Below are 26,787 nucleotides of genomic sequence, written 5' to 3'. Positions count from 1 at the left end.
GAGTAGATGGATTTGAGCTTGTTGAGGGAGGAATTGAATCAGTGAGTTGAGAGTAAGACATACTGCATTGGCCAGTGGGACTGATAATCTGACCAGATTCTGTAAAACCACAATCTTGCCTCCCCGCTAACTTTTAAATCTTTGTGCTTAGAAAATTGGGGATGTGAAAACACCAAGATGGGCAGTTTCCTGGGAAATAAGTTGGCACTGCAGGAGGGTTGTCTGATGAGTCTCAAGAAGCATTTTGCAAGATTCCCTTGGGCTGTGCTCCTGTGTACCTTCCTTGTCCCCACGCTTCCCTGGTTTGACTGTTAGGAGAGAGGGTTTGTGAAGATTCATAGTTGTAAACATTGTTCTGTTTTGTTTTTTGATCTAGAGTTAGTCATCTTCCAGGTAGGCATGCTGGTCCATTTATCCAAAGCCAACTAAACCAGTCCATCCTGACATCCTCATGAAATAACTGTGTGAATTAGAGTAAAAGTATTGAAATACAGCCCAACAGTGACAGCAATACATGCCCCAGGAGCCCTATTTTTGTGCATCCCACTCTGAGTAACTTCTCAGAAATATTTGAGGGTGCTGGGGTTTCCCTTTGGGGAAACTAAATCACTGCAGATTAAGTGAAACAGAAAAGCAAATTAATTGGTATAAATAAATTGTTCTATCATAGAAATTAGGGTAGATGTTCATTTCGACTACTTCTGGAGAATTTAATATAAAGCATTATTGTTTGAAAAGTTTTCCTAATGTAGATTTAGTTTTTTAAAATGGACACTCTACCTTTAATTGCTATTCAGATTAATTTTTTATTATATCCAAAAGTGAATTTATTTGTTTTGCTTTTCAAAGCTTTGTAAAACAAACTTGAAATTAAAGGGAGGTAAGCCATCTCCTGTTCTGCAGGTCAAAAGTTTGGGAAATAGTTTGGCATCCCATAATATAAGATGTATTAACATGAGAACTTGGCTTCATACTGTCTGGTTCTCTTTACTAGAGGATACCACCAACCCCCTGCTTTTCTCTGTTATCCTAAACGGTGGAAGAAAGTAGTCATTAGGTAGTCTCTAAACCATGGTTTGCTGTGATTTTAATAGTTCTTAATCGTGGAGATGCTCACACCTCCATTTACTAAAAGAATCATGATTCACTTCAGCTTACATAGTAATCGGCAAAGTTATTTGGTTTTTGAATTAAATTTTTTCCCCTCAACAAGCATTCAGTAAGCAGTGAGGCCATTTGCTTGGTGATGCAAAGAATGAGGTCTGTGTGGTTGAAAGAGGCAGCGCTGGGCTGGGGCTGGGGCTGGGGCTGGGGCTCAGTGGTAGAGCGCTTGCCTAGCATGTGTGAGACACTCAGCACCGCATATAAATAAATGAATAAAATAAATGTCTATCAACAACTAAATATATATATGAAAAAAGAAAGCGGTGCTGACACTTGGATTTCATTCCAGTTTCAGATTTGGCTTTTAAGTTCCTTTGGTCCAGGGAAGGAACCAGCATCTGTAGTCACTCTCAATATTGTGCAGTCTCCTGACAAGGTTGGGTATGTTAGCAAGGAGAATTATACCAGCTGGAAAAGGGAGAGAAAAACCTGGGAATGTGCTGGGCTTCCTGCTCCCTTGCCTTTCTCCTTGCCTCACCTGGGTAACAGCATTCAGCTGCTGCTTGAAGTTTCTAGTCTGCCCTAGCAAGGATAAAGCATGTTAGATGTAGAGATGCTTCTGCTGGTAGCAGGGGTATTATTTGAAAAGATATATGGGGGTGGGGGGGTGGGAGGAAGCAGGTTGTGATTATGCAGGAAAATCCTAAAAAGTGTATGAGTGTAGGGGTAAGGGGTGGGTTGTGCAAGCAAGATCGTAATTATTTTAAAATAAGCATATGTATTTTTATTAACTTTTAGTTAAATATAGATTATTACAACCAGGTCAACATAAGGCTAAATCTATATATAGAGCTAACTCAGGCATTGTCTTATTTGTAGACTAGATAAAACAACCTGTCCTGTCCTGTCAGTTCCCAGCTTCTTTTAGAATAAATTTAGACCAAAAGAAGAAACTTGTCTTTGTATACCCGCAGAATTAAGTTATTGCTGTTCAAAACTGGGTTTTTCATTTTAACAGTCTCTAAAGAGTCCAGGTGCTTAGTAGATGTCCAATGAATGATTTTAAAATTGAATTTGTTTGCTTACAATCCTCATTAACATTTCCAGAAAGGCTTCTTTCACTAAATAATGACATCTTAGAGGAAAGTGGTTTGTTTAAGAACTAGGGAACTCCTTCACTAAAATAGTTGGAAACCTTGATTGAGGTATAAAATTTCAATCATAAGAGAAATGGCAGCAAAAATTCATAGTGGTCCATTTTAGGAGGCCAGTGGTGTCTGATAAATGTTAGAGTAGTGAAGTTGGGAAAGGAAATTGTGGGGATTTGTAATATTCTCTTTGTTGTTTCTCTTCTGGGTCATGGTAAAAACAATAAATTATCATCTCTAGGTGGCAATACTTGTGTTTGGTTTTTCAGATCCACTTAGTCATCATAACTGCACAAATTTGCCAGGTGTGGCACACACCTGTAATCCCAAGGGTAAGGGAGGCTGAGGCAGGATCAGGAGTTCAAAGCCTGCCTCAGCATCTTAGCGAGGCCCTAAGCAACTCTGCAAGAACCCATCTCTAAATAAAATACAAAAAGGGCCAGGATGTGGTTAAGTCCCCCTGGATTCAATCCCTGGTACCAATAATAATAATTGCACAAATTTGGGATAAAGAAAAAAGTAAAACTTCAAAGTTAAACACTGGAACTGCAACCCACAAAACTCAATTTTAGTTTTTTACATTGTCTATTTAAACAATTCACCAGATTTAGTGATTTACTTCACCTGAGTAGAGGTGAAGCCACTCTGGTTCTCTCTGTCTCAGGCTCCTTAAGATTAGAGTGCTCAGTCCTCCCCTGCTTGCTTCAGAACAATGGTGGAATAAATGGGTCAAGGGAACTTCACCCTGTCTTGTCCCATCCTTGAGCAGAGGGCTCCAGAAAACGGAGTCCGAGGTAAGGGCTGGTGTGCGGATGACTTAATTTAAGAAATAATTCCAGAGAACAAGAAGGTACTGGGAAGAAATCCAATACATATTGAGTTTGGTCACGGGGATAAGTGAGGCCCAATATCCCCATGACAAGATTGCCTACTCTGGGAACTGCAGGAGGGAGCATTTATTCAAAAGTTGCTCCATGGAGTGACAACTTCCTACTCCAGGTTTGCACACCACGGAGGCCAGGGAGCAAGTGCTGCTGGGTGCACCTGCAAAAACTGTTCACTCCAATGGCCTGGGTGAAAAGTGAGCTGGGGAGATGCAGGGCAGGATCCACAGTGTCCAAAGCATGATCTGTGAACTGCTTCTCCTCACAAGACTGCTGACACCAAATTGAGGGTTTCCCCACACCACTTATCTCAGCAACACCAGATGTCCTATAAGCAAGCAAATGAACAGCCAGAAGTCCTGGGCTTGGGGAGGTGCATGAAGCTTCCATACCTTCTCTGGGCAGGTCACCCTCCCAGCACTTCACTATTACCCAAGAAGCTTCACAAGCCTGGGGATTGGGAAGTTTATGGAGTTTTCATTATGTAGGCATGAATGGTTACATCTTTAATCATTGGTGATAACACACTCCAGCCCCTCTGTTCCCAGCAATCAGGGAGTCTGATCAGGGGCTTCAACCCTATAACCATTCTCTGGTCTCTCCAGCAATCAACACCTATGCTGAAGCTATCTAGAGGACCCCAGTCACCAGTCATCAACATATAAGTAACACATCTCGGGGCAGGGCATGTTGACACACACCTGTAATCCCAACAACTCAACTCAGGAGGCTGAGGCAAAGAGGATTGCAAATTCAAAGCCAGCCTCAGCAATTTAGCAAGGCCCTAGGCAACTTAGTGAGACCCTGTCTCAAAAAATAAAATGGACTGGGATGTGGCTCAGTGGTTAAGTGCCTCTGGGTTCAATCCTCAGTATAAAAAACAACAACCACCAAAATAACCCACCACCACTCTGGAAAGTCCAAAGGTTTTAGGAGCTGTGTGCCAGGAACTAGGAACAAAGACCAAGTTGTGGTTTTTTTGTTTTGTTTTTATCATAATATCATACCTTCAAAAACTCTGAAAACTGCCTGCCCTTGAGGTAGCAAGATCGTATTGTATTTGTCTTGGCTGGTCCATCTGTGATTCTGTAGGACAGAACCTTCCAAATCTGTTGATGAGGGGCCCCTGTGTGAGAGTCTAGGTTGGGCATGGAAAGGACCAGAGTCTCACACTGTCCCCACGGCACCCAAGAGCCACTGAATCATAAGGCTCAGGGTTTACCTCCCGAGACCTCTCTTCCTTCACTCTTTTTTTTTTTTTTTAAAGAGAAAGAGTGAGAGGGACAGAGAGAGAGAGAGAGAATTTTTAACATTTATTTTTCTTAGTTCTCGGCGGACACAACATCTTCGTTTTTTTGTATGTGGTGCTGAGGATCGAACCCGGGCCGCACGCACACTAGGCGAGCACGCTACCGCTTGAGCCACATCCCCAGCCCTCTTCCTTCACTCTTGTCCTGTCGAGTGCAAAGCCTGGTAGCTTCTTCTGCTTCCTCCATTCCTGGGCCTGGCCCTGAGAGCTGCAAGAGGAAAATATGCAGACATGACCTCGTACAATTTTAGGCCACCTTCATTCTTAACCCCTGCCCTTGGTCAATCCTAGTCTCTTGTCAGATTCCCATGTTCCGTGCCCCTCAACAATCTGAGTTTCTCCTGCTCCCTAACCTCACATGCCTCCCACAGCCTTGCCTCACCCCTTTTCAGCGGATGTCCCTCAATATTTTTTCCAAGAACGTCACCTATCCAAATGTGCTTCCTATTTGGTTGGTCTGACCCAGCCAGCCTGCCCTGCTGACTTCGAGGCACATGACCTCCCTCTTTAGTGCCTCCAGGCTCCTCCTCACCTCTGGACACTTACCCTATGTCTGAATAAGCATAAACCATTGGTTTTAAGGGACAAAAGCAAATTTTTAAAAATTATGGCACATGCCTATAATCCCAGCTGCTTGGGAGGCTGAGGCAGGAGAATCACAAGTTCAAAGGTATCCTATACAATTTAGACCATCTCAGAACAAAATGAAAAGAGCTGTAAATGTACTCAGTGCTTGCTTAGCAGTTGTGAGGTCCTGGGTTTGATCCCCAGCACCACACAGACACACACATACACACACATAAAAAAAAATCTTTGGTCTTTGCTTAATCTTTGTCAAGAGCTGTGCCCTTAACATAGACCACATGTGTTTGTATCTTTCCACAATGTCACAATTTATTGAATCATAATAAATTCACAAGCTACATCACTTTCATTGTCGTTAATTCACCAAATACTCATGGTTCACTTGGTAGCAATGATCAGTTTCTTTTATTCCATTACAATCTTAATAATAATACTCAAGTCATACATCACACAATGATAGATGGGTTATAGAAAGTCTAAGATAAAGCCAGACATGGTGGCACACACCTGTAACCCCAGCAACTTGAAAGGCTGAGTCAGGAGGATTGCAAATTGGAGGCCAGCCTCAGAAATTTAACGAAGACCCCTCTCAAAATACAACATTAAAAAGGTTGAAATATGGGCTGGGGATATAGCTCAGTTGGTAGAGCACTTGCCTCACATGCACAGCACCCTGAAAAAAAAAAAGGTTGAAATATAGCTCTGTAGTAAAACACCCCTGGATTCAGTCCCAGGTACCATAGATAGATAAATAATGCCAAGTTTATCTGGCTCCAGCAACTAGCTTCTTTTCACTACTGTCTCTTGTCCTCCTTTATGAGCTTGACGATGCTCCCATTTTCATCCATCACTACTGTGACCCCAAATTATGTTTATGGAGCATCTTTGCATAATGGTTAAGCACACAAGCATTTGGAGCGGCAGCAATTTAGATATTCAAATATGTCTGGTGCTGCTGGAGGTCCTTGAGGAGGAAGGGAATTTGCATGGGGAGGGCTAGACCAAGTACCCATTGTGATCGCCTTTCACTTGGGTTATGCAGACCTTTTCTGTTTTTTTTCACAAACAAGAGAACAAGTCAGCAAACTGTTATTACAGAAGGAAAAGGTCTTGGCAGGATATATTGCCTTTCTTTTTTCGGGAGAAGGCAGAACAAAGGAAGAATTGAGGTAGATGGAGCCACCACATCTATCCCTGGTAGATTGACATTAAAAACAGAAAGGAGATTGGGCTGGGTGTGTAGCTCATTGGTAGAGCTCACGTAGGAGACCCTGCCTTCAACCCCCAGCACCAAAGCAACACAAAACAACAGAATACTAGAAATAATATCATAGCAAAGTGTTTTGAGGATTTAAAATCCTTTACTATTTGTGAGTGTTGTTTCTTTACCAAGCCAGTTAACTCTCACATGCATGCTATAATTAATCTTTCTCCAAATATTTTAAAGTTGTGGGAGCAGGCAATAATATGTGCCCATTTTTCAGATCATTAGATTGCATACCCAGATCTTCCAAGTTTCATTGGCAACAGAATTCTGGTTCTAAGGTAGAGGGTTCTGACAGATTCTTTACTTGACCAAACTTTAGTCAGTTTACTAAATCTTTTAGACCCACCTGTGTACTTCTTGTAAAATTCTGTTTCAACAATAAACCCTGCTAAGTCAGTTTAGCTGTAATCCATCCCCCCATTCTCCATATCTTATCTCCTAGATACCTGATTGAGTTCCTCATCCTCTGCCATGCCCTAGGTGATGTCTGATATCCTGGCCTTTGTCCATAATTCTGTTAGGTTGCTTTAGCCAGAATCCTTCTTTTTTTTTTTTCCTATATTTTATCTTTTTTAGCTACACATGACATTACAATGATCTTGGCAATTCATACATTTGAATCATTGGGGTATAATTTCTCATTTTTCTAATTGTACAGATTGCAGAATCACAATGGTCATAGAGTCACCTATATACAAACATCTTTCTTACACCTGATGTTTATTCTTAGTAATTTTCCATCCAATTATCCCCGCCCTCTGATCCTATAAATTCCCACTTGCCAATGCTGTATTTGGAGTAAGGCCCAATCTCTGCCTTTTACTGCAAAAATCCCATTTCAGTGGTCCCTATTGGTATCAATCCCCAAATTAGGTGTTCCTTGCTGTACTCTAACAAGGACTCAATAATTTTTTCTTTTAGTATTTTATTTTTTAGTTGTAGCTGGACACAATACCTTTATTTCACTTATTTTTTTTTTAATGTGGTGCTGAAGATGGAACCCAGGGTCTTGCATGTGTGAGGCGAGTGCTCTACCGCTGAGCCACAACCCCAGCCCAATTTTTTTTTTATAGTTGTCTAACTCTAGTTTTATTCTCTTTTCATTTTCTTTGGCAAATGTCTTTGCAGCATTCCAGCATACTGTATCTGTGAACTCTTTCTAGGAAGAAGATAGGAAAGTGTTCAGAGTTGCAATAGAAGGGAAGCTTGCCTGGCTGTGATCTAAGAAAAATCAAGTTTTGATCACCCCCTACTGGGCAAGCCTGCTGATGGCAGCAAAAATAAATGTGGAAGAAATGAGCAAGGAAAACTGAGAAAAGAACCATTTTAGAGAAAAACATGACCATGCTGGAAAAGGAGGAAGGGAGTCAGGGACAGCATTGAACACGGGTAGTTTTTCCCCCTTTTGGATTTCTGCTACAAAGGGCACAGGAATCTGACTTCTTTTGTCAAGCTACAATAATCTCCCAAGACAACAGAGAATGGAGCAATGTTCAGCAAGTAAAGTGGGACTGTCCAGATGTCATTTAAGGGAGTTCAGGTCCCCAGGCACCACATTTTATGCTCCAGGATTCAGAAGCAGCTTCTAGGCTTAATCATAAAACTCCTACCTCTAGGCAAGTTTTAGGACAAACACATGTGATTATTTTTCAACTATTTTAAAGGGCTAACAAGAACAACTAGAGGTTTTGTTTTGTTTTGGGAGGGATACCAGGGATTGAGCCCAGGGGCACTCAGCCACTGAGCCACATCCCCAGACCTATTTTGTATTTTATTTAGGGACAGGGCCTACACTGAGTTGCTTAGCACCTCACTGTTGCTGAGGCTGGCTTTGAACTCAAGACTCTCCTGTCTCAGCCTCCCAAGCCACTGGGACCACCACACCCTGCACAACTAGAGGTATTTTGTGAGATAAAAGGACTAGGATCAGTGAGTTGCAATTATATGGAAGCATATTTATTCTTTCATTTAAAGAACTTTAAGCAATTACACATCTCCAAAAGAAGGAAATTATTTTCTAGAATTGTACCTGGCCACAGAAACAGAAGTCCAGGCCAGCATAGAAGGGATGGGGCAAAAAGAGCTTGGACTGTGGATACTCACAATGACATTCAGTCTGCATTTATTAGGGCCTTCTCAATCATCATTGCCCGTATCAGTAATTATTTGTTTAGATATCTGCCAAGAATTGTATATTTTTCATTTTAAGTTTTTCATGTCCTATCACAATGCCTGGCATATTATAGGTTCTTAATAATTGTTGAAGGGGACAGATGAGGCAGGACACTGAAGACAGCAGGAAGCAGTTTTATTTGGGTGCAGCCAGGTTCAGAGGGTAAAGCTTTCACTGTAATCAATTACTCCCCCTGAACCCAGAGTTCAGGCAGTTTCAGAACTTTATACCCAGTGTGTAAGGGGTAGGGCTCAGAAGTTCACAGTCTGTAGAAGTTCACTCAAAAGCAGCTTTTTCTTTCACTGCTCTGGGCAAGTTTACCCTTCAAGGACAACACCTGAGAAGGGGAGAGCTGCTTCTCCCCTTTCTTCCCTCCACCTGCCAGCTGTTTCCATGAAGTCCAATTAGCAACATCTTCTCTTATCTTTGGAATGTAAACATCTCTGTGAAGCTCCAGCTTAAGGCCAGAGGCCTCCTTAAAAGAATGCTTTTTTTTTTTTTTTTTTTTAATCATACTCTGTACTTGCAGACACACTTCCCTTGAAAACCTTTACAAATAGTAACAATATATATAGTTAAATATTGTAATATATAGTTATATATATTGTAACTATATATACATATATAGTTACAATATATAACTATGTATAGAGCTGTACATGTACAGAATATGTGTATGTGTATATATATGTATGTGTGTGTGTATATACATAATATATATATATATTATATATATATATATATATATATATATATAATATATATATATATTCCACAAATGTTTGTGAAAAATTAGTAAAAGATGTTCAGCACCTAGAGTGCTGATCTCTTTGAGGCCCCTGGCCAAATTTAATTGTAAGATAGAGCAACAGGAAATAGGAAGCTTAAGTACACTGAACTCTTTTGTAGAGATTCTTTTGCTGATAGTCATAAGATCAATTATGGTGAAGATTTCTGGAGAAGCTTAATTAAGATTTTCTGTGGAGGAGGGGGTGCCACTACATAAACTGATTGGGAATCAAAACCATTCTGAAGAGGAAGTGCATATGACACATCACAGTGAGCCATAAGTCACATCTACTAACTTTTCCTTTGTCTACTCTTTTGGGGTTTTATCTTGTGGTTGTGGTTATATTAATGGAAGGAAACAATGGATCATCCTAAGTTAACTTTTTGTTTTTGGTACTGGAGGTTGAACACAGGGATGCTTTACCACTGAGGTACATCCTCAGTGCTTTTTATTTTTTAGTTTGAGACAGGATCTCACTAAGTTATGGAGGGTCTTGCTGAGTTGCTGAGGCTGGCCTTGAACTTGCAATCCTCCTGCCTCAGCCTCCTAAATGCTGGGATTACAAGAGTGCACCACCACACCTGCTTATATTAACTCATTTTAATACAGTACGATTTAGATGGATAACATTGAAATAATTTTTAATGACTTTTTAAAAAATCTCTTGAGGGCTGGGGAGGTAGCTCAGTAGTAGAGCACTTGCCTAACACACATGATGCCCTGGATTTGATCCCCAGCTCAAAAAAGTTTGAATCTTGCCTAATGTCTTCTCTGATAAGGGGGATGACTCAAAATGGTGTTGGGAGGGAGAGCAAGGGAGGAAGATTACCTCTAGATAGGGAATAGGGGTGGGAGGGAAGGGAGGGAGAAGGAGAATAGCATGGATGGTGAAAGGAGACCCTCATCATTATACAAAATACATGTATAAAGATGTGAATTTGATGTCAACATACCTTATATATAATCACAGATATGATAAATTATTGTATAATTAAGAATTGTAATGCAAAAATAAATAAATAAATAAATAAATAAATGTTTGAATCTTGACTCTCCCACCAATTAGTTGTATGACATTGGAAAAGGTACTTTTCTGGGTCCAAGTTTTCTGATCTTTAAAATGGAAAATTTTAATATTTCACAGGGGTAAGTGTTCTCAAGATTATAATATTTCATGGTATTAATATTTCATAAAGTAATGGAGATAAATGTGTGTAGTCCATTGTTTCCAAAGATGCTTACATTATCACTCTTGCAGCGTGACCAAGAGATAATCCACTTTTCTTCCCCTTGATTCTGGGCAAGTAACTGTTATAAAAACAAAACAAAAAATGGTAGAAATCATGCTGTATAACTCCCACTGAAATTAAGGCATCTACAAGTCCTACCCTCTTAAAATGCTCCTTTTGGGGAATCTAGTCATCAAGCCACAAAAAGACCCAAGCAGTGAAGTGGAGGGGCCAAGCCCCCAGGCCAATATTCCCAGCTGAGTTTCCAGTCTCTGGCCCAGCACCAATTGGCAGCCATCGCTGCTCAAGTGACACCATGGAAAGCAGAACAGGCCAGCCAATCTGTATCTTTGTGAGGTGATGTGGAAAAAATTAAAACAATCATTGTGTTAAGGTATTAAATTTTAGGGTAATCTTTTATGCAGCAAGAAAGAATTAACAAAATGCCTAAAAGTACCTGGCCCATGGTAAGGACTCAAAGGAGGTGTATGGAGGGAATGGCAGTGGTAAATAAGTATTATGAAAAAGTTGGAGAGAAGGGAAAAAGTTAATATGATCTGGGCAAACGATAGAAAAAAGATGTTGAAATTTATCTAGCCCAACAATTCACTGTATAAAACCTCCATACCCATCACCTAAGTGCTCTCCCATTCTTCAGAATGGCATAGGATGTTGGAGGACACGTCTTCACTTTTCAACAACCCTAAAAGAATGTTTTTCCTTTTATTGAATACTTCCATTATTTCTATTCATTGGTCTCATCCTACCTTCTGGGATCTCATAAAACAAACTATATTTCCAAATGACAGCACTTCACCAGTACTTGAAAACTAACATTGCTTTATAACTATGCTATATAACTCTCACAGCTGAAACTAAGGCAACCTGAAGGCATTCCCCACCTTGTTTTCTATGACAAGGAATAAAGACAAATTCTGCAAGTTCTCTTAGGATGAATGCATGGTGTTCAGGCCTCACATCTTTAGATTTGCTAATGTAATCTTTGGATGACCACTAGCTTGTAAACGCTCCCCTTAGGATATGGCACCTAAGACAGGCCAGTCTCAGACATCTGACCAATGCTGAAAGATTGGCTTTATTTCAAAAATTCTAAGGAAATGATAATTATGTCAGAGGTTTACTGCAAAATAATTTGGTAAGGAGTGGGAAGTCCATGACGGAATGAGGAAAATGAGACTAATTTTGACTATTATGTCATTTTTTAAAATATTTTTATGCTTTTGAAAATAATTTTTTAAAAATGATACTAGAAAACATCGAGGGGGAATATCTAAATTTATGATATATATGGACAGGGAATTTCGTGCTCAGGCATGCATTCATGTTCCTGTCCCTCAACATATGTGACTTTTGCAACACCAGACAAAAGCAGTCTCTCTAAGGGATGCTGGGTTGGGGGGGACTGAGGTCGAAAACAGCATCTTCAGTCTGGGAACCTGCAGCTGCACAAGACCATAGGGGAAAAGACAAGCAAAGACCTCCTTATCAAGTCCTGCAACACCCAGAGAAGCGCAGCCCCTGATTTATTTCTGCAGGGGAAGGTTAGGACCCGCAAATGCACACGGCCACTTCGGACTGACACCATGACCCGCATCTGCAAGTGGTATCTGTACCTCCCGCTTCACGGGCCCAGGTACCTAAACGTGGTGATGGGCCTGAGGCAACACAAGAGAACCCGGCGCTGCAGTCCGCGAGGGGCCCTAGGTCACCGCGCTCAGCTGGTATTGCCCCCCAACCCTCGTCCCAGGGCGTCGGGAGCTATGCTGGAAACCCGACGAAGCGATCGCCTGGTCGGTCCGTCCGGGTAGAAACGGGCAGAAAGCTGTCTGACTCCCGAAGGCCTTAATCTCCTTTAAGGGCGATTCCGCTTCTCCAAACGTTCCTTAACCAGGGCATCAAGAAGTTTCCCGAATTCCTAGAGGGGCCACGCGGCCCCGCAGCAACTCCCGCGGGGGCGGGGCTCTGACGCACTTCCGGCTGCGCCGTCCCGCGGCCCGCCGAGCGGTCTCCCCGCGCCCGGAGCGGCTGAGACTCACGGTGAGCCTGTTGGTCCCCGGTTATCGCGGCGGGTGGGGAGGGGTCGGTGGCCAGGTTTAGGGAGGGACAGGGGGACTGACTTAGCGGCTGTGGTCTCCGGGAATCTCTGACTGGCCCTAGCGGGGCTGTGGGGAGGAGCCCCGGTCCCTGCCCAGCCCGTGCTGATGGAGGCGCCTGCTCTCTGGAATGGCTTTTCCACCCCCTGGGGCTTTAACAAATGAAACCTTGTCTCCTCTGCGCCCCAGAGGAGCTTTCTTTTGTGCTCTCTGGAGCCGAGCCGTTCGTTAGTCGGCCTGGGGCTGCCCGCCCTTCCTTCCGTGGCTCTCAATTAGGTCTGAACTCGGGGCTCATTGTTATAAGTAACGTCTGATGGGTGGGAACCTCCTGTGGGAAGCGGCATCTTGGCAGCCGCGGGCCGTGCCCAGCTCCTTCGGGCTGCGCTCAGGTTGGAAAGCTTACGCACAACGGAGATCTGGTCCGGTTTGGAAACGTTTTTTAGAGGACCGATTATAAGTAGGGTGTAAAGAGAGGTGATTTGGCGGGGGAGAGAGATTTGGAAAGCCATGCTATATAAGGAAAAGTTTAAGTACTGTGGACCGGGGGATAAAAACCACGGTGGAGAGGAAACAATCTAGGTAGCTACAAACAAAATTTCACTGTAGTTGAAGACCATGTGAGTTGTGTGAGCCTTTGTTTTCTCTTCACTTGCTTTTTGAGTTAATATACACTTTAAGAAAAACTCGAGTGCCAAGACCAGGAGAGCATCCCAAAATGAATCTTTACACAAACTCCGCGTGACCAAGTGTTAAATTACTGGTTTGCTTCAGGGAGGGAAAAAATAATAATGTCAAGACAGTTTATTAACCAATTTTTAAATGTTTAAAATTCTTGCCATTGAAGATTCCAACGTCCGTGGAACCATTTCGTTGAGGCTTTAATTTGCCTTTCTCTTCTCCCCTCCCCCCACTTTTTTTTTTTTTTTTTAGCGTGCACTCACTGTTGTTCCTGCTTACTTTGAATTTGTAATTCTCCTGCCTCAGCCTCAGTCTCAGTGAGCTCCTATTACAGGCATGCATCACCACATCTGGGACAGTTCTTTTCTTATTACTAAGATTGTGCACGTTTTTCTGAATTAATTAGTAAGCTGAGACAGGAATGAAACAGAATCCTACATGATTATTAGATCTTAGTGGAACATAGAGAATAAGGAGAGGAGTGATGAGACCTAGTGGAGAGATAGAGGGCCAATTGTGATTCTGTCTGTCGAGCACAATCATGGCGCTTTATTCCGGGAGATTAGATGGCACTTCTCCTCCGCCTCAGTTTTTCTAGTAGTCCTGCACTTGGGTGATTCGGTGGCTATACTAGGTGGCTATACTAGGTGCAGACGGAGACCAGTGTGAAGGTGCTGAAGCTGGTCCACTCTGTCAGAACATCTAATGGCATCTCTTAGGATGCTTCAGGATTTGTGTTTTTAATAAAAAACCTAAGTGTATGAGGCTGGGCATGGTGGCAGGTGCAGTAATCCCAGCAGCTTGAGAGGCTGAGGCTAGAGAATGCTGAGTTCAAAGCCAGCCTCAGCAACAGTGAGGTGATAAGCAACTCAATGAGACCCTGTCTCTAAATAAAATATAAAATAGGGCTGGGAATGTGGCTTAGGGGTTGAGTGCCTCTGAGTTCAATCCCTGGTACCAAAAAAAAAAAAAAACAAAACAGGGTGTGGGGGTTGGGGATGTGGCTCAATGGTTAAGTGCCCCTGGGTTCAATTCCCAGTACCAAAAAGAGAGAGAAAGAGTTACAATCTTAAAAGTCTGCAAGCTAAATTGACCAGGGCAAGTTGTCTAACATGAGGGAAACAACTGTCCTTGGGGACAAATGAGTCAGGGGGGCTGGGGCTCAGTGACAGAGTGCTTGCCTAGCAAGCATGAGGCACTGGGTTCAATCCCCAGCACCATATAAAATTAAAAAAAAAAAAAACTAAATAAACAAAATAAGAATATTGTGTTCATCTACAACTCTGTGTGTGTGTGTGTGTGTGTGTTTATTTATTTATTTAAAAAATGAATCAGAGCCAGGCTGCCTTGTTCAGTGCTAGATTGCTTCATCCAGGGTTCATGAGGAAAGAATCTGGGTAGGACATGATCTTTTCTCTAGGCACAGTATGTTCTTGGTCTGTACTGGTTTCAAACCTAGAGCTGTTTTTACCTCACTAAGGGAGCATTGTAGTTAATTTTAAGTCCAGTTCATTCATTCATACACTCCACAAAATCTTTTGTTTTAAGAGACAGGGTCTTCTTCTATTTCCCAGGCTAGCCCCAAACTCTGGCTTAAGCAATCCTCGTGCCTCAGTCTCCACTCCACTTTATTGAGCATCTGTTATATACCAGACGTGTGCTAGACTCCCATTCTATTCACTCCTCAGTGAATAGTTTACATAGTAAACTAAAGCTCCTGTTCTCTTTCCACTTTATATTGTCTTACCTTCAGCTACAACTTATCACTTGAGCTTTCTGCTGCTCAGTGACTTCTTCAGAGATTCTTCAGCCTTACCCTCAACTGTAGGGTACTTCCCAAGCTAGTTCACACCCCAGATCCAAGTAGTTCTTTTTTAGTATTAAAAATACTTTGATTATTTAAAAATAACATTCCTCAGCTGGGATACAGCAGCCACGCCCATAACCCTAGTGACTTGGAAGACAGTAGAATAGCAAGTTCAAGGCCAGACTGAGCAACAACAAGGCCCTATCTCAAAATTTTAAAATAAATAAAAAGGGCTGAGGATGTAGCTTAGTGGTAGAGAATCCTTAGTTTGATTTCTCTTACCATAGAAATAAATAAGTTTCTTGGCTGGTTAAATTTTTCTTACTATATCAAAGGATACCACAAACTCTCCATATTCATCTTTTCTACAAATTTTTAAAGACTGTTGGCTTTCATTTCCCAAACTGATTATTCATTGGTAGTTCCTGAAGATGGAGAATGGCATTTTCCTATTTTGGAGTATTTGGGGAAAGTGGTAGCATTGAAAATATCCTAAGACGTTCCATAATTTAAACAAAAGCTAAAAGTCTTGTTTGGTGTTGGCTAACCCTTATTTCCTAGCCTCAAATTTAGCCAGAGAATCCTTTATTTGGATGATTGGCTTTGGTTATGAAATAGTGCTGTATGTTTTTCTTGCTATGCCGTAGTTTCCCTTCTCATGTTTTGAGCTTCTTGCTGATGTTTGTGATTCTATTGCTAAGCATTCCACCAACATTAATTTCATAAATACAAACCTTCTCCACACAGCACCAGCAATAAAAACTATTTAGTTTGTCAAAGGACTATTTGTAATACCTTTAAAGATTTTTTGATTACGAAAGAAGTAATATATATTCTTTTTTAAAAATTTGGAAATCCAAACAAGAAAAGAATCTTGAAATTCTCTATCATTACATAACCCAGCAATGTCACTGTTAATTAAGTTTTGGTCTTTTTCCCTTGTTATGTTTGTACTATGCACATATTTATCACTTTTTATACCTCGAGGTGCTGGCAAGCCAGATCCAGGGAGATTGATGCATGTACAAAACTAGCTTAGTTTGGTGTTTTAATGTGCTAGGTCGAGATGTACTACAAGTCCTCCTTCAGGTTTTATAAAGTATTTATAGATCCTCTTTACAGTCTTTACAGATATTATCAGTGTAATTTCATGTAGGTATTTTAAGTATTTCTCTTTTTTAGGACTGGCAGAATTTTGCTCTTCTAGATAGCCATATTCAACATAGGATGCCTAGATGTCTTGAAAGATGCTGCTTAAGATTTGAAAACAGGGGGCTGGGGATGTGGCTCAAGCGGTAGCGCGCTCGCCTAGTGTGCGTGCGGCCCGGGTTCGATCCTCAGCACCACATACAAAAAACGAAGATGTTGTGTCCTCCAAGAACTAAGAAAAATAAATAAATGTTAAAATTCTCTCTCTCTCTCTCTCTCTCTCTCTCTCTCTCTCTCTCTGTTCCTTTGTCTCTCTCACTCTCTCTTTAAAAAAAAAAAATTGAAAACAGGAAGATCAGTCACAAATATAAGACTTTGATTAATTTATGTATTTTTTTCTAAAATATGCTTAATAAGTGCCAGTAATTATAGACTGATTCTCTTGTCTATTTATTTACCATCTCCCCTATTATAAAAGTTTGAAAGCTCCCAGAGGGTGGGGTGTGTGTTGTACTTGCCCACTGCAGCCCTAGCACCATCCGCATGACAGGTATTCAGATATTGAATGAATAGACTTCATGGCAAATGAAGAGAATCGAAGTGATTATGTTATTACTTGTGTGTTGGTATTCACATGTGTCAATAGCCTGAAAGATTTAGAGTATTTAAAATTTAAAAGAAAAGATACTTTAAACATTTTAAAAAATATTTTAGTTACAGATGCACACAGTACTTTATTTTATTTTTAAGCAATGCTGACGATCGAACCCAGTGCTTCATAGATACTAGGCAAATGCTCTACCACTGAGCTACAACTCCAGCCTTACTATAAGCATTTTTTTTTTGTTTCCTCTATTTTGAGTGACATTTTGTCAAAATAAATATCACAATAAGAATACATGTCACTTTTAGTCTATTCTCTGTCATTCCACCTGCCTTTCTGTTAAAAAGCGAAAGACATTTTAAAACTTGCATATGCCCTACTTAAAATGAAGCTCAAAATTATGTCTTTAATTACACTTCATTATTGTATGTTAATTAATTCCAACCTCATACCTGGTTATGCCAACAAACCCAGTTATTTGACTACTAAATTTAAAAAATATATATTTCTATATAGATAGAAACAATAACTTTATTTTATTTTATGTGGTGTGAGGATTGAACCCAGTGCCTCATACTAAGCAGGTGCTCTACCATTGAGCCACAAACCCAGCCCTTGACTAGTAAATTTTTAATGTTCAAGTTAAATAAATGTCTTAGGTTCAAACAGACAGTATTTGACCACTAGATAGCTTGTTGAATGTTCAGAAACTAAGGTATCTCTAGTTGTAAGATTGTGAAACAGTTTTTGGAGCAAATTAATCTGATTTTAAAATTATGCCACACAGCACTTTTTAGGAAGGTAGAGACACAACACAGTAAAATCAAAGTAGGCTATCAAAGCTGACTCCAGAATCATTTTGAATAATAATTTTGGTCATAATTTCTGCAATTTCCTATACTAAAAGTATGTCGATAAAAACAAACAAAAAAGTCACTTTTTCATTTGGTGATTTTATGATGACCGTATTTTCATAGGTTTAACGTGTGGCCCTAAGGAACCAGAAACCCAAAAGAACCGAAACTCCTGCTCCACAAAGCCTGCCCTAGAGAAGCCATTTCTGGAGTCTGTATGATGACCAAGGTGGTGGGCATGGCCACAGTTCTGGGCCCCAGGCCCCCTCAGGATCAGGTGGGGCCTGTGACTGTGAAAGTCGAGGATGAAGAAGAGAAAGGGAAGTGCCTTCCCAGCCTGGAGATGTTCCGTCAACGCTTTAGGCAGTTTGGGTACCATGACACCCCTGGGCCCCGGGAGGCCCTGAGCCAGCTCCGGGTGCTCTGCTGTGAGTGGCTGAGGCCGGAGATCCATACCAAGGAGCAGATCCTGGAGTTGCTGGTGCTGGAGCAGTTCCTGACCATCCTGCCCCAGGAACTTCAGGCCTGGGTGCAGGACCATTGCCCAGAGAGTGCCGAAGAGGCCGTCACTCTCCTGGAAGATCTGGAGCGAGAACTGGATGAACCAGCACTGCAGGTAGGGAAGGGGGGCTTTTTAAATTTCAGATATTAAAAGCATAGCATTCCCTGCAGGAACACGGATTTGTCCATTCAACCAAATTAGCTGGGTAGAATTACTGTGAGTTGGACCATTTTCCTTGTAAGTTTTCTTCTCTTGTCCTAAACTACCTTTAATCTTGAGGATCCAGTAGGATGGATGTTTTTCTTTTCTTTCCCTAGTTTTTCCCTGAGATATTTCATTCTAAAATGAGCTGTGCACAAACCCAGCCATTTTTTACTGTTTCTAGGTTTCAACTCCAAATGAACAGAAACAAGTGTGGGAGAAGACATCATCTTCAGGAAGTGCCAAGGCATCCCTGAGCAGCATGCAGACACAGTCTGTGGAGACCAGTCCCAAGTATGAATCCTGGGGGCCTCTGTATATCCAAGAGACTGGTGAGGAGCAGGATTACACTCAGGATCCAAGAAAAAGTCAAGGTGAGCACCATCTCACAGGGCCCTGGCCTTCATAGTTGAAGAAGGAGAAGGATCCATAATTTATGGTGTGTAGTGACTCCTGGTGTGTAGTGACTCCTGGATTGACTTGACTAGCAGGCTAACTAAGCAAAGTAGTTTCCTTTCTTCCCCACATTTAACTGTATCACCAGGGTCCTGGTGTGGGAACAGATGGCACACTCTTAAAGGCCAAGTGAAATGAGTTAGATAAAGGACTTTACAGAGGTGTGGACAGCCAATGACGGGTAGAGCACCCTAGACAGCAATGTAAAGGTATTATTATCACCAGATGTGGTGGTGCATGCCTGTAATAACCCAACTATCAAGAGGTTGAGGCAGGAAGATTATAAGTTCAGGGCCAGTCTGGGCAACTAAGCAAACCTTGTCAAAAAAAAAAAAAGTAAAAAGGACCAGGGATAGGAATGTAGCTCAGTGGTTAAGCTCCCCAGGGTTCAGTCCCCAGTACCATTTAAGGGAGGAGGGTATTACTCTCTATGAGCCTAAAGGATCGAGAAAGAGGACCTGTCACCAGAGTCTGATGAGAGCTGTAGCCTTGGTTGAGGGAGGAGGGAGGTCACTTGGTAGGAGCTATGGCTGCAGACCCTGTCATCAGATAGAGAGCAAAGGGAATAAATACCCCAGTTTGACGCTGCTCTTGCCCACACATCTTCTGCTAGTGTTCCCTAGACACCCCTGGCAGCCAGATCAGGACAAACAAGACAGTTGTACAGTCCTCTAGCAGTTAGTTTCTTTCGGGTACAGAGCAAGAAACAATGGATTGGGAAAGAGTGAATGGAAGATAACCGGCAGCCTCCTTTCTGAAGCTAGCAGGTCACAGCTGTATTGGGGTAGCTGTACTTCCCTGCTCAAATCCACAGATCATAGTTTACAGAACAGTCTTAGACACTATAGATGGTTTTCCCCTTTGTTATTTCATACTAATGGTTTCTATGCTCATACTATCATTTCCTAAAAGAATTACAACTAAATCTTAAAATATTTAATGTTTAGTTATGTTTATGAAAACATGGGACATTATTCCAGATCTTATAGTCCACCAGGGCTTTGCTCAAGTGTAGGTGGTGTAATCGCTAATCATGTGTATGTTGTGCTTTCATGAGCAGAGTCCATAGCCCTCAGAAATCTCCATGAGATGTTACCATGTCCCACACACATGGAATTCCATCTTAGAAACAGGGGTGGGGTTTTTGTTTGTTTCTATATTAGGGATTGAACTCAGGGGTGCTTAACCACTAACAAATCCCCAGTCCTTTTTTTATATTTTATTTTGAGACAGGGCCTCACTAAGTTGCTGAGGCTGGCCTTGAACTTGTGATCCTCCGCCTCAGCCTCCTAAGCCACTGGGGTTATGGGTGCGCACCACCATGCCTGGCTGGAAACAGAGTTTTGATCTCTGTTAATCATATTCTCTGGGAAAAGTTAAAAAAAAAAAAAAAAAAAAGGAATTGTCTGGCTAAATTTAAATGGTTAATGCCAATTCTTCTCTGTAGTCATTTGGAGCCTTCTGGGAGTTTCTAGACTACTTAAAGTTATAGATAGCCATAATGGTTAGTTTTATTTTCTGTTTCTCTTGGCATAGTCACTTGGTAGTGCTACCCAGAGGAGAGGTTGAGAGGAAGGATTATCAGAGCCAGTAGCAGGCTCAGGTTTTAGTGTCCAAATGGGGAGAAAAGACAGGTTCTTGAGCCCTCCTGAGGGAAAGGAAGTTTCTGAAAGCCTTGCTAACTGTGAAAAGTCTTGTTAGGCCCAAAGAACGATCCTACTAGCATGGGATCCAGAACCGAAGTTTGCCAATCTAAGTAGAGATAGAAGCATACCCAGAGACATTGGAACCCTAGACAGCTACCTTAGTAGGAGATCTGACTTTATTTTACCTGAATGGTACAGAAACCTCCAAGCCAAGAAGTTAACATAAGCCTTGGTTCTCAGTACGTGACAGAGCAAATGTGAAGCCACAGACCGTGTATTCCAGCAAATTCTAGACTATTCCAGGCTGTACAGTTATTTAGAGTGAGAGTTGGGGGGGATAAAGCCTTTCTAAGAAATAAAAGTTATAAAATTATGAAATACCCACTGGAGAATAAGAGTCAGTAGACACAAACAGAAGGAAAATTAAAGCTCAATTATCTGTGATAATGGAACATCGATGTAAATCACTTTATAAGTTGGTTTCAAATAAATTAATACAAATCATTGCAATCTCAAGATAGTAAGAAGCTGTTGGGGGAGGGATAAACAGGCAGCTTTGATTAAAAACAATAGAGTTTCTGAACATGAAAACTGTGGTCAATAAAATGAACACAGTGGCTGTTTTAAACAGTTAAAGAGATGATTAGTGGACTGAGGGGTAAACTGAGAAAGTTACTTGAAATGCTGCATGGAAAGAAGAGATGGAAGGCGCTGAGAGTAGTGGGGAGTAGGCAGGCCATACAGCTCTGTTTAACATCAGTTCCAGGGGAGAATGGAGTTGGGAGAGACTGAGATTGTCCAGAAGTGATGAAAGACACAAATACTCAAATTCAGGAAATAAACCAAGTGAGCTGAATGTACCTGAGCTAAATGTCCCTAAAAAACTGTTTTTCTTTTCTTTTTTTTTTTAATCTTTATTTATTTATGTTTATGTGGTGCTGAGGATCGAACCCAGGGCCTTGCATGTGCTAGGCGAGTGCTCTACCACTCACAATCCCAGCCTCAGAAAACTGTTTTTCAAAGCCTGCTTCATTAGACTACTTTCGAAATCTTAACTTGTATTAAGTTACTTTTATTTGTGTTAAGTAAGATGTACGTGCTACACATAGCTCATGGCTCATGCAGTAACTCAAAATGTCGCCAAGGGATTGCTTCTTTTGAAAAGTGAATAGGAGGATGAAGAGAGAGAGAGAGAGAAATGGGTTCCATGGAGGGATAACAGTTCTCCACAAGAGCCTGTTTTTCAGAGTGCATTTCTCATAGTCCCCTTTTCCACAAATGGTTAAAATTACTTTGATGAAGTGTTAACTACCTAGCAAGATGCTTTAAATTGGTTCAGTCTGATATTGTCACTAATGATAAGACATAGCCAGCATTAGTTAAATGGTGAGTTAACCCCCATTCATATTAGTCCTGATCTGGAATCAGAATGAATGTAAATGGGACTGAATGCCCTGAAAGTTCTTCATCACTTTCATATTCGGTTCTGTGGGAATGCAGGTTCTGTGAGTTTGCTGCTTAACCTCATCTCCCTGAAGTTATTTTTGTTCCTTAATCAGCTTTGGTCATTGTTCCTGCCTGAGCATCATTCGTCTCCTTTGCTCCTATTCAGATGTGTTTATTTTCCTGTTTATACCTTGTGCCATACATACATATATATATATGAAGCTTTCATGGCAGAAATGTTCATGTACTCATCAGACCATTGTAGCTTGTGGTAGGGAGCTTATGTGTGATGATCTTATTTCTCTTTTAACTGTTTTTTCCTCTTAATAGGAAACAACAAGCATATCCTTTCTCCATTTCTTGTTTCAGACTATAAACTGGATCCCCATAATGAGGAATCAGCAGATGAGCAGAAAAGTTCTGAAGAAGAGTCTCATGCAGATGGACTCAAAGGGGATATCATTCCTGTGATTGTTGCCAATAAGTGTGGGGCCAGGTCAGAAAGGCAGTGGGGGAACCTTGGAAAGGAAAGAGGAGCAAAAACCCCTCTTCAAGACACAGGTTCCAAGAAAGGGACAGAATCAGTACACACTAAACCCACCCCAGGAGAGAGACGTTACATATGTGCCGAGTGTGGGAAAGCCTTTAGTAATAGCTCGAATCTTACCAAACACCGGAGAACGCACACTGGGGAGAAACCTTATGTGTGCACCAAGTGTGGGAAGGCTTTCAGCCATAGCTCAAACCTTACCCTCCATTACAGAACACACCTGGTGGAGCGGCCCTATGACTGTAAGTGTGGAAAAGCCTTTGGGCAGAGCTCAGACCTCCTTAAGCATCAGAGAATGCACACGGAAGAGGCGCCCTATCAGTGTAAAGATTGTGGAAAGGCTTTCAGTGGTAAAGGCAGCCTCATTCGACACTATCGCATCCACACTGGGGAGAAGCCCTATCAGTGTAATGAGTGTGGAAAGAGCTTTAGCCAGCACGCAGGTCTCAGTTCACATCAGCGCCTCCACACTGGAGAAAAGCCCTATAAATGTAAGGAGTGTGGGAAAGCCTTCAACCACAGCTCAAATTTTAATAAACATCATAGAATCCACACTGGGGAAAAGCCCTATTGGTGTAATCATTGTGGAAAAACCTTCTGTAGCAAATCAAATCTTTCTAAACATCAAAGAGTCCACACTGGAGAGGGAGAAGTACTATAATTGTCAAGTATCCCTCTTTCATTATTGTTTTCGTAAACTTTAGAACGTAAATGGTAGGGAGAAGCCCGTGATGCAGTAAACTCTGTTGATAGATTTTGTTCCACCCACCATCAGGGATGCCTGTGGAGTGACAGCTCCACAGCACTCAAAGGCAGGAGGTCCCCTCCCCATACTTCAGGACCCAGCAAACCATGCCAGCATTGCCTTCTGCATAAACTGATGCATATCCAGTATAATTAAGAAATATTAGAACTGTTTAACCTTTCAATGTATATTCCAGAGTTATAACTTGTGAAGAATTGATAACACTGAACACAGTTTAATTGAATTCAGAATAAACATGTAACATCATATCATGCCTCAGGACTATTATTGTGATAAATGACGTACTATCAAAACTGACTATAAAACTATTACTATTGGTTTAGCTCTTAGAAATTTTGAGTTGGGGATAAGTAAAGCTTTTGTTACTTGTGAATGTATATATGAGAGGTTATGGTAGAGTGTGTATAGAAGCTACATTTTGGTCTACATTGTGCTTTTTTCCCTACGTATTAAGTACATTTTTTTTTTTATTGTTGGGATCATTTCGTCAACTTTATTTGCATTTTGGTTGTACTTATCCTGTCCATTCCAGAGTCTATTAAAATTGACTCTCCCTGGGCAGCTTCCTTCTTCCAAAATACAATTTGATTATCCTAAATCCATCCTGTCAAAAAAAAAAAAAAAAAAGCCATCCTGTCTGTCCTGTCTGCAATCTCTGTGGCCTCTTAAAACACTTTTCCTTATGGTGTTTCTGGTCCAGAAACCTAGAAACCCAACTGCTTTATCTTCATATTATGATAGGTTTGTTTTATTTTGTTAAGTAGTCACTGAAATATCTTTTTGCCTTCTTCCAAGCAGGGTAACAAGAAAGGTTCATGCTAGTACCAGTCTGGTCTCTGGAAGCTGCCCTGTATGCCATCCCAGGATCCAATTAGGCCACAGTTCTAAATGATAGTCTTCATGTATCAGCCATATATTTGGGGTGGTGTAAGGTGTAATTACTGGAAAAAGAATTTTTTTCTGTTTCAAGCAGTTTGTTAAAGATCTGGGTGTCCTGCCAGCACCTTAAACTCTACATGCAATGCCAACCTGTCTGTATATTCATGATGAAGGCCCACAGAGCATTTAGGCAGCAACTGAGCCCACCATTAGGAGGTCCACTTTACCTTTGATGGTTAAATGCCACCGCCTCTTCTAATCCAGAATTCAGTCATCCCCACTAACATTAGGGAACTGAGTTGCATGGTAGAATCTGCTGTTAATTCTAGCCTTGGGGACAGCCACCACTGAACTCAGTACCAGGCACCTGTCATGGTGCATCCTGTTATCCTAGTGAACCAGGAGTTCTTTGGTTCCTCTGGGATAACAGTCCAGCGTGGGGTTCTCAGGTCTCAAGCAATAAGTTAGTTTTAACATGCACTGGGCCTGCTGACCCTTTTCTCATAACTCTGCTAATTCTAATCTAAATCTACCTCATTTACCGTAAGCTATCATTCATGGCCAAGTCTGGAAGAACCGTCTAAAGTACATCAGGGCTGTTATTTGTTTTTTAACAAATTCCTTCAAACTTGTGGATGTAGCTCAGTGGTACATTCACCTGGCAAATGGGACCCTGTCCAATCCCCAGCACCACAAAAAAATAAGATTACCACAGACTTAATGGCCTGAAATGACATAACTTTGTTACCTTGCAGATCTGTAGATTAGGATTCTGAGTCTCAATCAAGCTGGTAGCAGGGGTGTGGTCCCCTAGGGAGGTCCTGGCAGATCCTGGAGAGAATCAGTTTCCCTGCCTTTACCAGCTCCTAGGGGCCACCCAGGTGGCAGCCCACTTTGTCTCATTGTTCCTTTCTCCACCTTCAAAGCCAGCAATGTTGCATCTCTTTGGCCATTCTTCCATATGCACATTTAATCTGACTCTTTGCCTTCCTCTTCCATATTTAAAGACCCTCTTGATATCACTGGGGCTCCCTAGGTAATCTCCCTATCTTTGAGGTCAGCAGGGTTGCAGCCATTCTCTCCCCATCCTGGCTTTATATTTCACATCCCAACACCACAGCCTCCACTCCCAGCCCAATACCTCGGGAGCCATTCCCACGTGTGTTCCTCTGGTTCCTGTCAGTAATCTTAGCCAGGTTCGGCAATGCTTCCATGAGAAAGATTTTCTCTTGCAGCACTCACTGTTTTCCCAGTGGGACTATGCTGAGGTCTGACCCTAGTTATTGTTATATATTCAGAAAGATGGGGACAGATGATTTTTGAGGAAGAGAAATGTTATCTACTGAAGCATCTCTCCAGGAGAAATCTTGGTATGGTCACCGAAAAAAGGAAGAAGGGGAAAGACTTAAGCAAGAGAGGAGGAAGGCTTTTGCTAAGCCAGAAGGTAAAGGGGAAGTGGGATATTAAATTACTTGTTTTTCTAAAATTTAAATATAACTGGATGTCCTGTATTTTTACTTGTTAAATCTGGCAACCTTTAGGGACTGGGGTTGTGGCTCAGTGGTAGTATGTGTGAGGCACTAGGTTTGATCCTCAGCACCATATAAAAATATAATAAAGGAATTGTGTCCATCTACAACTAAAAAAAAAAAAAAATACAAAAAAAAAAAAGGGTCTGGCAGCCCTAAATAAAGAAGGTGGGGCAGAAGCAGATGGCTTGAGTAGAAGTGAAGAAATAAATATTAACAATTAGGGCATTCAATTATAACATGCCTATAATTCCAGCAACTCAGGAGAGAGGAGGATCACAAGTTCAAGGCCAGCGCCAGCAACTTAGTGAGCCCCTGTCTCAAAAAATAAAAAGGACTGCCAGGTGCTGCGGTGCATGCCTGTAATCCCAGGGGCTTGGGAGACTGAGGCAGGAGGACAGAGAGTTCAAAGCCAGCCTCAGCAATGGTGAGGTGCTGAGCAACTCAGTGAGATCCTGTCTCTAGATAAAATACAAAACGGCTGGGGACGTGGCTCAGTGGTTGAGTGCCCCTGAGTTCAATCCCCAGTACCAAAATTAATTAATTAATTAAAATAAAAAATAAAGGACTATGGATGTAGCTCAGAAGTAATGCACCCCTGGGTTCAATCCCCAGTACCCCCACACACACCAATAAAAGATATAATATTAGAAATATGTGACCCAAGGTGTTTGTGTGTTACGTGTATGTGGTGTTTGAAGACATCAAAAAAACTACATAGGAAACAATATAAAAATGAGCTGATGTGTAGTCTTTTCAACAAATAGTGCTAGAACAACTAGACATTCACAAAAACAAAAGACTTCACACCCTTCACAGAAATTCAGACTAGGTCACAAATCTAACCAAACACTAAACTATAAAAATACTAGAAAATAACAGGAAGAAATCTAAATGACCTTAGGTTCGGCAATGACTTTTTAGACACAATCTGTGAAAGAAAGAAAAACAGATAAACTAAAATTACTAGGTGTGGTATCATGCACCTGTAATTTCAGCTATTCAGGAAGCTGAGGCAGAAAGATCATGAGTGCAAGGCCAGCCTGGGAAACATAGGAAGACACTGACTCTTATTTTTAAAATTAAACATATTTGCTCTGTGAAATTAAAATAAAAA

The 26,787-nt window shown here is 41.4% G+C and overlaps 1 protein-coding gene and 1 long non-coding RNA gene across 2 annotated transcripts in view; one reads left to right on the top strand and one right to left on the bottom strand.

The window, feature by feature from the left end:
• LOC113199981 (uncharacterized) overlaps positions 1 to 23,508 on the top strand; it is a 41,419-nt gene extending 17,911 nt beyond the window's left edge. The window contains exons 7-9 of the mRNA XM_026413208.2: positions 17,839 to 18,311; positions 18,583 to 18,772; positions 22,316 to 23,508. Coding sequence (XP_026268993.2) covers positions 17,839 to 18,311; positions 18,583 to 18,772; positions 22,316 to 23,157 — 1,505 coding nt within the window. The 3' untranslated portion in view covers positions 23,158 to 23,508. The remainder of the gene's footprint in view (positions 1 to 17,838; positions 18,312 to 18,582; positions 18,773 to 22,315) is intronic.
• Positions 4,564 to 12,393, bottom strand: LOC144256897 (uncharacterized). The gene is made up of 3 exons (XR_013344306.1): positions 12,148 to 12,393; positions 10,503 to 10,568; positions 4,564 to 4,653 (listed from the first exon to the last, which is right to left on the bottom strand). It is a non-coding gene; the product is annotated as an uncharacterized LOC144256897 (long non-coding RNA).
• Positions 23,509 to 26,787: the final 3,279 nt, after the last annotated feature.

The sequence above is a fragment of the Urocitellus parryii genome, chromosome 9, assembly GCF_045843805.1.
Source record: "Urocitellus parryii isolate mUroPar1 chromosome 9, mUroPar1.hap1, whole genome shotgun sequence".
NCBI classification, from domain to species: domain Eukaryota; kingdom Metazoa; phylum Chordata; class Mammalia; order Rodentia; family Sciuridae; genus Urocitellus; species Urocitellus parryii.
This window is presented reverse-complemented; position numbering and strand designations above follow the sequence as displayed.